The 10,159-nt window shown below is 31.5% G+C and overlaps 2 protein-coding genes, 1 non-coding gene and 1 pseudogene across 3 annotated transcripts; 2 read left to right on the top strand and 2 right to left on the bottom strand.

Moving 5' to 3' along the window:
• The first annotated feature begins 363 nt into the window (after nt 1-363).
• LOC146951290 (dehydration-responsive element-binding protein 3 pseudogene) lies at nt 364-1,234 on the top strand (annotated as a pseudogene).
• A 3,042-nt stretch (nt 1,235-4,276) lies between these two features.
• LOC146951289 (uncharacterized) lies at nt 4,277-4,711 on the bottom strand. Its single transcript, XM_085748724.1, has one exon. The coding sequence runs from the start codon at nt 4,709-4,711 to the stop codon at nt 4,277-4,279; it is 435 nt and encodes a 144-aa protein (XP_085604850.1).
• A 1,836-nt stretch (nt 4,712-6,547) lies between these two features.
• TRNAR-UCU (transfer RNA arginine (anticodon UCU)) lies at nt 6,548-6,620 on the bottom strand. Its single transcript has one exon. It is a non-coding gene; the product is annotated as a tRNA-Arg (tRNA).
• A 1,048-nt stretch (nt 6,621-7,668) lies between these two features.
• On the top strand, nt 7,669-9,775 carry LOC146951287 (dihydroflavonol 4-reductase-like1). Its single transcript, XM_085747249.1, has 6 exons — nt 7,669-7,904; nt 8,044-8,216; nt 8,406-8,594; nt 8,677-8,839; nt 8,928-9,120; nt 9,301-9,775. The coding sequence occupies exons 1-6, from the start codon at nt 7,796-7,798 to the stop codon at nt 9,464-9,466; spliced, it is 993 nt and encodes a 330-aa protein (XP_085603375.1). The 5' UTR covers nt 7,669-7,795; the 3' UTR covers nt 9,467-9,775.
• The last annotated feature ends 384 nt before the right edge of the window (nt 9,776-10,159 follow it).

The following is a 10,159-nucleotide window of genomic DNA, read 5'->3' as shown; positions in this document are numbered from 1 at the left end:
GCACTTCCAATAGTGGAATGAATATATTATTGGTGGGTTAAGGGTCACTATATCTTGTATCAACAATATTCTATGGACATCCACTTTTTCGTACACATGTTGATCACGTCCAAAAATATAGTTAATTCAGTCGATTAGATGATTAATTTAGATTGCATCGAAAATTACATAGAATTGAATTAACCACAATTTTAATGGTATCGTTGCACACTGTTAACTTGGTGTGACAGGAGTGTACGAAAAAGGGTATAGATGTGTTAACTTGGTGTGACAGGAGTGTACGAAAAAGGGTATAGATGTATCATCATTATTGATATGACAAAATATTTTCTCATATAAAAAGCCATTTCACCAACACTATTTCTCCTCAACACCTTCCATCCCTTATCTCTCAATCTCTTTCCCAATCATTCTAAAAAACAATGAAACAAACAACAAACTGTTTCTCACCTTCAAAACCTAAAAAAACAGAGACAAAGAAACAGAGCAAGGTGAAGCAGAACAGAGACAGCAACAGCCACCCGGTTTATCACGGCGTTCGAATGCGAAGCTGGGGCAAATGGGTATCCGAAATCCGCGAACCTCGCAAAAAATCACGAATCTGGCTTGGAACTTACGCTACTCCTGAAATGGCAGCTAGAGCACATGATGTTGCTGCTTTAAGCATAAAGGGTCATTCACCAATCCTTAATTTCCCTGAAATAGCTCACATGCTTCCAAGACCAACAACGTTGTCTCCACGTGACATTCAACTTGCAGCTGCAGAAGCTGCTGCCATGGTGGAGGTGGAATTTGATTCTCAAATATTGCACTCAACAATCTCACTAAGCTCTAAAGTCTCCGACTCACTTTCATATTCATCAGAGTCTTCAGAGCTAAGTGAGATTGTTGAGCTTCCTAATATAGAAGAAAGTTATGACTCGGTTGAGGTGAGAAGTGAGTTTATGTTGATTGACTCGGTTGAAAGTTGGTTTTATCCGTCAGTAGAAAGTTTCTGTGACATGATGGTTGAAGAACAGAGTTTTTTGTTGTAAAAAAGAACTTAGTTAGTTTGTGATATTCAACAATTGCCATATTTGGTTTCGTTTTGTAAAGTTTAAATTATTGTTGTTGGTACTTCTTTCATAACTCTTATGTTAATTTGGCTATTTTTTTGGTCTCACTTCCATCAGTGTAATATAATAAGTACCCTTCAACTGAATTTCATCACTCTTTCTTCTGCTCCTTGGTACTACATGCTACCTTCTTTTCTTTTTCTCAAAGTGTGCAAATATAGTACTTTCTTTCTTTTGGAAATTAAGTTAGTAGTTCCTATCTTTCTGATCCCTATAAATAGGTGTGTTTCCAACATTAGTCCCTACTTAAATTTTATTAAATTTTTGGTCCCCAACGTTTTTTTCCGTTAGCAAAATAGGTCCTCGCTGTTAATTGTTGCTGATTGAGCAAACGGTGAAGCACACGTGGATGCTACATCTGACTTTTTTTTTTGGTTAAATATGTTTTTAGTCCCTGTAAAATTGAGGCATTTTAAGTTTAGTCTCTACTTAATTTTAATAATTATTTTAGTCCTTACAAAAATATTATGCACTCAGTATTAGTCCCTGCTCAATTCAAATTTGTTTAATTTTATGCTTAAACTTTTAAGTTTTTTTACAATTTTTTTAGACGTGTTAAGAACATTACTAAAAGTTCCTCCGCAAAAAATTATCGCAAAATTTGATTTATATGTCCAGATTTTATTACTTTTATCTTTAACTTTTATCGTTTTCAAAAATTCATATTTAATTCGTTTCATGTTAAAAAATTCTAAATTTTAGTAATTGAACCTTTCATAGTGCTCTAAACTTGTCTCAAAAAAACCTTCAAAAATTTAAGAGTTTAAGGATAATTAAACAAACTTTGTTTTAGCAGGGACTAAAATTAGAAGTAATTTTTTTTTTGTAGGGACTAAAAAACCTACTAAAACTAGTTATGATAATATTTTCATCATGAAAAGATATTTTTGACAAGTAATTATTCCAAAAAAAACTATCAATTCGGCAACAAAACCACTCATGCCCGACAATGCAAGAGAAGTCATCGATAAGATAGTGAAAATTAATCGTGAATATTTTTTGCATTGGGATAGCCATTCCGCCCATTTCCTCAAGATAAAGAAGACTTAGTTTATCAAAACTAGTTCCTGCCAAGAAAAAAAGGGCAGCGCCAATATATCCATTAGAACACTATGAAAAGTTTAATTACTAAAATTTAGAATTTTTTAACATGAAAATAATTAAATATGAATTTTTGAAAACGATAAAAGTTAAAGATAAAAGTAATAAATTCTGGACATATAAATCAAATTTTGAGATAATTTATTGCGGATGAACTTTTAGTAATGTTCTTAACACGTCTACAAAATATCATTAAAAAACTTAAGAGTTTAAGCATAAATTAAACAAATTTGAATTGAGCAAGGACTAATACTGAGTGCATAGTATTTTTGTATGGACTAATTAAACAATTATTAAAATTAAGTAGGGACTAAACATAAAATGCCTCAATTTTACAGGGACTAAAAACATATTTAACAAAAAAAAAGTCAGATGTGGCATCTACGTGTGTTTCACCGTTTGCTCAATCACCAATAATTAACAGCAAGGACCTATTTTGCTAACGGAAAAAAGAGTTGGGGACCAAAAATTTAATAAAATTTAAGTAGGGACTAATGTTGGAAACACGCCTATTTATAGGGACTTAAAACATAATTAACCCTTTTTTTTATATATAAGAAACAATTTACTTTTATTTTATATAATTAAAAGAAACATGGATTAACTTTTAAATAATTTTTTATTAAAATAATAAGAGGACCAAAATTGCAATTAAATTGTTAATGAATATCACAAATCACAATGGTTTTATTCCACTAAAAAAATTTGGTCAAATTTTTAATGAAGCGATTGTTGTAAATTTGAATGTTTATTTTCTTGGATTTTGGTCTAATTTTCCATTATGTAATTTTTTTTACTTTTTATTCTCATTTTAATTTATTTAATATTTAAGATACGGCAAATGAAAGGTTATTTTGGATGTGAACATTATTGTGATGTTGATTTTTTGCACTTGAATTTTCCAATTTTTTTTTTAAATCTACCAACTAATAATAATTTCCCTTTTCACAACATATAATCTCATGTAAATATTCTTCTTTAATTTTTGTTTATTATAGAAAGAGTTTGTATATACTAAATTTGAAAAATAAAAACTAAATGAACTTAACCGTGATAATTTCACATTAAGTAAATAAAAGTATTCAATTAATATGTAAGTCATGATGCTCTTCCACCGAATGAATTAGAATGGAGGGTTAGGTTGTTCAATTGGTTTAAACTAAAAAATAAAATTTTGAAGGTTTTGGATTTATAGCTGGATTTTAAACTAAAGAATACAAATTTGGAGGTTTTGGATTCATATCTGGACCACAAATAAAATAAAATAAACTAATTTAACAGCTAATTACTATCATTTATTATTAGAAGAAAAATAAACACTAATGAGCTATAGTCTTTAGGATTGAGTTTTCCTTCTTAGCTTAATTTAATCCTAACATAAATTTTTGATTCCTATACATGATTCATATTCTTTTTATCAAGCATTGGTTCAAATATAGTTTCTGAGCTGCCAGGCAGCTGCATCCCATGACTTTTTATTCTTATCACATTATTATGCGACTGCAATAATGGTACTTTATGTTACTTCTAATTATTATTAGTCCAAAGATTCTATTTTAGGAGTCAAGTGGAAAGACAAACAAAGCTTATAGTAAATGATTTCGTACAGATTGCCGCTTTCAATTGACTAATGCTAGAAAAGTATCCATCTTCGGATGACAAGAGTGCGAAAATCATTTAGTCAGTACAGTATACTACTATTTGCTTAATAATGCACATGTTTTATGGCTAAGCATGCATGCAACTAAAATGGCTGTCTATAGCATGGTCGTTTCTAGAATTTTACGGGCCTTAGACATAGTATGAAAAAGGGCCCTTTATATTACATCATAAATTATTTTCTTCTTATAAATGATGAATGTTACATGCATTAGTTATGGCGAACATCCTAACTATGTTGGCACCCTAAAATATTGTGTGTCAAATACACCTCATCCTATGTATTATTAATAAAAAGAAAAAACAAAACGAAAAAAGGTGGGCTGCCGAACCTAACCCAAATTTATCAAGAGCTCCGTGTTATGATTTTATTAGCTCTTCATTTTTTTTTTATCAAGAGCTCATTTGAGCATGTCCTTAATGTTTTGAATAAGAACAGCATACACATGATACTGAGGAAGTTCATCCTTAACGAGGTTTACCGTAAGCAGTGAATCGGAGTAGCAAGCTAACTCACCGCAATTTAGGCTGATAGCCAAAATTAGACCTTGATGAAGAGCCGTAAGTTCGGAGAACAGAATATCGTTAGAGTTGCTTATGAAACCTGAGAAACCAGAAATGTAGTCACCTGAATTGTTGCGAATAACTCCTCCAAAACCTGAACGGATAGGGTCACCATTGCAGCTACCATCGACGTTCAATATTATGCACATATGATTGTTATTGTTCCATCGAATGAATCTTGCAGGGGCAAGATCACTTGGTTGAATGCACAGGTTGGTGCTGATGGTTTCTGCATAACTGAAAATATTACCACATAATCTAGTAACAGACATGGTTTCGTTGGTGAGGCACATTTGGTTACGGTGTTTCCAAAGCCACCACAAAGCCGCAAAGAAAACAGATGTTCAGGAGCATTTTGAACCTTCTTGTAACCATTCAGTAACCGAATTAGAAAAGAAAAAAGGCTGAGATGTGAAGCCGATCCTCTGCCATATAACGAGGGAGAAATTACAATCTCTCACACAATGAAGGAATGTTTCTTCTTGGTCACCGCGTCTTGAACAAATAGCCGAGTTTACCATGTTCCTATGATTAAGCAAGGCTAAAGTTGGAGTAGCGTCATGGCAAGCTAGCCAAACTAAAAAATTTATTTTTTCAGGGACTTTTAATCTCCAAATCCAATTTCAAGAAACACTATAATGATTCAATTGGAAAAAGGCAACAATTCATTAATATTATTCACTTGTACGGTGTACATACTTCAATTGTAAAAAGCAAAAATCAATTCAATAATGGTGAGAATTAGTGAATTCAATAATGGATTCAATTGGAAAAAGCATAAATAAATTCAATTAGAATTCAACACATGAAGCAATTAGAGAATTGAAACAATCATTATCAAAGAGAATTGGAATAAGAAAAAAAAAATAAACCTAAAACAATTCACCTGGAGAGAGAGAATGATTTAAGAGAATGGTGAGAATCAATAACGATTTTCTTACAAATTGCAATTGTCTGGTTTTGGTTTTGGAACTTTTTAGTTTTTCTCTTTAGGTTTCTTTTCTCATCTATTTTTCTAATTCCACAAAAAGATTTTTTGTTTAAATGTGGTTTTAAGAGTGGGGACTTTTCAATTACACAAAAAGAATTTATTTTTTATTTTTTAGGGGGCTTAAAGAGATATGGGGGGCCTAGAAAGTAACCTTCTTGCATAAAAGGTTATTTTTTTCCCTATTTTTTACAAGTTGGGCCGAGACAATGATTTTAATCTGGCCCTGCGAATACGAATTGCTATACGCACCACCAATTTTTCTTAGTTTTGCTATATGCACCCCCTTATAAATTTTTTTTTGGACCCCTACAGGCAAGGGCCCTAGGCCGTCACACCCCCATCCTATGCTTAGGGCCGGCCCTGTAGAGTCTATAGTCTATACGATCAATCATCAATGAGATTGAATTTTGTGAAAGACGCAAAACACCCAAACTCTTATGATATGGTGTATCAATACTCGAATTTCAACCGAAAGAGATATCTACGTTTATATCTATGTAGAAGAAACTATAGTAAAAAAATGTGTGGTCAATACCAAAAGAGAAATCATATTTGTATAACCATTTTGGTATAACAACAACTTTCTTTTTTATAGACTCATTAGATTCTTATTCTCTCTCTTTATTTTTCTCTTTCTATTGTTTTTAACCAATAAGAAGAGAGAACAACAAAGCTGTACCAAATTAGTTGTTCAAATATCACACTCATACCAAAATACTAAGATTAAAGGGAATTCAAAAAAAAAATTCTTTTTATTTTTGACTGCAATGAAATTTCAATTGAATAATGATATTTGTACAACTATTTTGTAACTATTTTCGGGACAACATTTGTTCTCTCTTTTTATTGATAAAAACAATAGAGAGAGAGAGAATTAAAATATAATGTGAGTATAAGAGAAAATATTGTATAAAGTTGTATCAAAATGATTGTACAAATATCATCTTTAATTCCAATTAGGTGGTTAAGATGCTAAAATATTTAGGTAATATTTTAGCATCAGTCTACAATATGACTACTCATTGGATGGGCAAGCTGCTGCATTCCAATCTAGCCAGGTCATTCCAAATATTAAGAACCCACAAAAATATTAAGAACCCACAACAAAAAAGCACAGCACGCCCAGTGGGACTCGAACCCACAATCGCTTGATTAGAAGTCAAGCGCCTTATCCATTAGGCCATGGGCGCTGCGGATGGTGATATTTGAATATTAATATTATTTGTATTTTGGATTCGCATAACATGAAGACACCACAGGATTTTGAATTGAAACTCCCTGAATTTATGTGTGATTAATTGTTAATTTGTTTAGATAAATATTCACTTCTCTCGTTTTAAATAATTAAGAAATTATTTGAAGACAAATAAAAATAGTGTTCTACAAGATTTGTAAAAATACCATAACAATTGCATATAGTTGAAATATGAGGTTAGAAATAATAAATAGGATTAAATATGTTTTTATCCTTATAAATATATCAACTTTTGATTTGACCTATGAATAATAAGTCAAATCAATGAACTTGAGTAACGGTTGCTGAAATAATGGATAAGATAACTTTTGAAGATGGAGGTATTTGGTCAATATATGTTTGATGCGGTAAAGTTTAGATGAGTTGGGTTTCGGTGTTCATGAGTTAGGGTAAACTCAAAGAGTGCTTAAAATATTTATAGACCATCCATTAAAGTGGTTATTACATCGACAACCAGTAGTTGAGCTCAGGTGAATCAACTTCTTTTATCAACCGATTCTACCTTCTTTGACGGGTCAATATAAGTAACATTTATATGAACATAATATGTATAATTATTTAAAGGGGTTTGACCTTAAATTGGATTTCAAATGTGTTTTACATTATCTTCACATATTCAAGTGAAATATGTGATAGCAATCCACTAAAACCAGCTCAATTTATGTTTTAGTTTGAATATTATTTTGAGCCGAAAAAAATTGTAAGGGACCAAATTGGATTTTTAGTTTTAAATTTAACTAGTTTTAACTCATTTGGATCTTCCATGAAATGAAAGTCATTTTAACCTCAATTTATGTGTATATGCGTGTATTATTATGTTTCAACATTTAAGCATAGTATCAATACAAATCTACCAAATACCAATCCAATTCAATTAATCGATAGTTACATTGATGAAATTAGCAAGAAGCCAAGTGAAAGGTAGGTAGGTCATGTATTCACCCATTAGTTGAAGTTGGGTTAGCTTGATCATCTCATCCTTGTGAAGATTGAAGAGGAAACATGAAAAAATGTGTTTATTTAAGAAGAAAAAAAATCATAAACGCTAACATTACATAGCAAGGACAAAACCAATATTACACTTGCCTTGTTCACTTGTACACTTAGGATATGGAACACAAAGTATGTGTAACAGGAGCTTCAGGCTTTTTGGCTTCTTGGCTTATTAAGCAACTTCTTTTGTCTGGATATCATGTCATTGGAACAGTTAGAGATTTAGGTAAAATGTATTTTATGATCATGACCAAACCTATTTTCATTTTCATTTTTACAATATTCAACTAATAAGTTGCAAAATGTAATTACATTTAAACACATTTAACATATGCATGACATTTTTATTTTATATATACTTGCAGGTAAGAAGCAGAAAGTTGAACATTTATGGAAGTTGGAAGGAGCAACAGAAAGACTCGAACTAGTCCAAGCTGATTTAATGGAAGAAAATAGCTTCGACAACGCGATCATGGGATGCAAAGGTGTCTTCCACATTGCCTCTCCAGTACTCAATCATATATCAAATGATCCTAAGGTGTGATATGTCATTTATATTTCTATGTTTTCATGAAACATGTTGCAACTATATGATATTATTCTTAGGTATCTCTATGTTATGTTATGTTACAACCTATAACCTCATACATTAATCAAAATTCAAACATCATGGAAACTATACTTTGATTAATCTCTGATATGGTTGTTAAATTTTGTCAAAAAACAGGCAGAAATCTTGGAACCAGCGGTCCAAGGTACGCTAAATGTGTTGCGCTCTTGTCGAAAGAATCCAGCCCTTGTTCGAGTGGTGTTAGCCTCATCGTCTTCAGCTGTTAGAGTAAGAGCTGATTTTGATCCAAACATACCAATAGACGAGTCATCTTGGAGCTCATTGGAATTGTGTGAGAAACTCCAGGTACACATTTCCTCAAGTAATCATATATTTATAAGATTTTGATTAGCATGTACTTAATGTAACAAACTTGTATTGAATTAAGGCATGGTACCCAATGTCAAAGACACTGGCAGAAAAAGCAGCTTGGGAATATTGCAAAGAGAATGGAATAGACTTGGTGACTATTTTACCATCATTCATAATTGGACCTAACTTACCAACAGATTTATGTTCCACTGCATCTGATGTGTTAGGCTTGTTCAAAGGTACATGCACACAAATGTTCTAAGCTTAATTTGATTGCTATATTTTGTAAAATCATATGATTGACTATACTGCTAATTAAACTAACAGGGGAAACTGAGAAATTTCAATGGCATGGAAGGATGGGATATGTTCATATCGATGATGTTGCACTTTGTCACATCCTTCTTTATGAGAACAAAGCCTCTCGTGGTAGATACCTTTGCAGTTCAAAAATAATGGATAATGATGATTTGGTTGCCATGCTAGCAAATCGTTATCCTGGTTTTCCAATTCCCAAAAGGTTGGTTAATAGTTACTATGATGTTATTTGATTGGATACATGTATAAAAAAAAAATTACACCGTCGGTATATATAGAATTTAATCACATTACAATATTGGAAACTAGAAAATGTAAACACAGCTTAGAAGAAAAGGAAAAACTAATATGTATATCTTTGTATGATTTATTTGGTTTTCAGGTTCAAGAAACTAGATAGACCACATTATGAACTAAACACTGGAAAGCTGGAGAGTTTAGGATTCAAGTTTAAATCTGTTGAAGAAATGTTTGATGATTGCTTTGCATCGTATGTGGAGCAGGGTCATCTCACTCTTCCTCACCAACCCCGCGCTGTGTTATTGTAATCAACTTCTGCATTTGGCTTTACTTGAGATTGTTCTGTTGCTTCAAGCACCTTTATAGAGCAATAAATGTACAATATTAATGGGCATAATCACTTCTTGAACCAAAAAAAGAAGACAAATCTAATAATACTTTTTTTTTTTTTTTTTATGTTTGGGGTTCAAACCTCAAACCTTAGATATATTATGCATTGTCCCTACCAACTGAGCTAAGCTCATGGAGACAATTATGTCTAGCTAGTATAATTTGTTTAACAAAATGAAACTAATATTTTCAAAATACAAAATTTATGAAACGATGAAAATTCGATATATCGGTGGAACAATTTTTGTTTGGTTAGCACCAAAAATACTAATTTATCATTAGAAATAACACATTTTTTTAAGGGAGCTTACAAACAATACATTTTTTTAAGGAGAAATAATACATATTAGGTTCAAATATGCTTTTGTTTTTTCAACCTTTATTCAATTTTGGTGTATTCAATTGAAGTTTAAAAAACATACTTGTAACTATCACTAATGATTAAAGTCAGTTTAACCCTGGAAAACTAAAATAAAAATAAATCATACCACTAATTGTAGTTTAGAAGTCTTAATCTAACTCGTTTGAACTAGTTCAACTTTCTGAATTTTGAGATACTTTTCCAAATAATCTAACGTGTGCAAAGATGTTAAGGAATATTGAAGGATTCA

This window comes from Medicago sativa, chromosome 2 (genome assembly GCF_051527215.1).
Source record: "Medicago sativa cultivar Bolivia chromosome 2, Bolivia_mono, whole genome shotgun sequence".
Taxonomy (NCBI): domain Eukaryota; kingdom Viridiplantae; phylum Streptophyta; class Magnoliopsida; order Fabales; family Fabaceae; genus Medicago; species Medicago sativa.
This window is presented reverse-complemented; position numbering and strand designations above follow the sequence as displayed.

Excerpts from the sequence above, each read along its gene's own strand:
- LOC146951289 (XM_085748724.1), bottom strand. The coding sequence starts at position 4,711 with ATGTCTGTTACTAGATTATGTGGTAATATTTTCAGTTATGCAGAAACC.
- LOC146951287 (XM_085747249.1), top strand. The coding sequence starts at position 7,796 with ATGGAACACAAAGTATGTGTAACAGGAGCTTCAGGCTTTTTGGCTTCT. Across the intron at positions 8,217-8,405 it reads ATATATCAAATGATCCTAAG|GCAGAAATCTTGGAACCAGC; the intron begins GTGTGATATGTC and ends GTCAAAAAACAG. Across the intron at positions 9,121-9,300 it reads GGTTTTCCAATTCCCAAAAG|GTTCAAGAAACTAGATAGAC; the intron begins GTTGGTTAATAG and ends TTTGGTTTTCAG.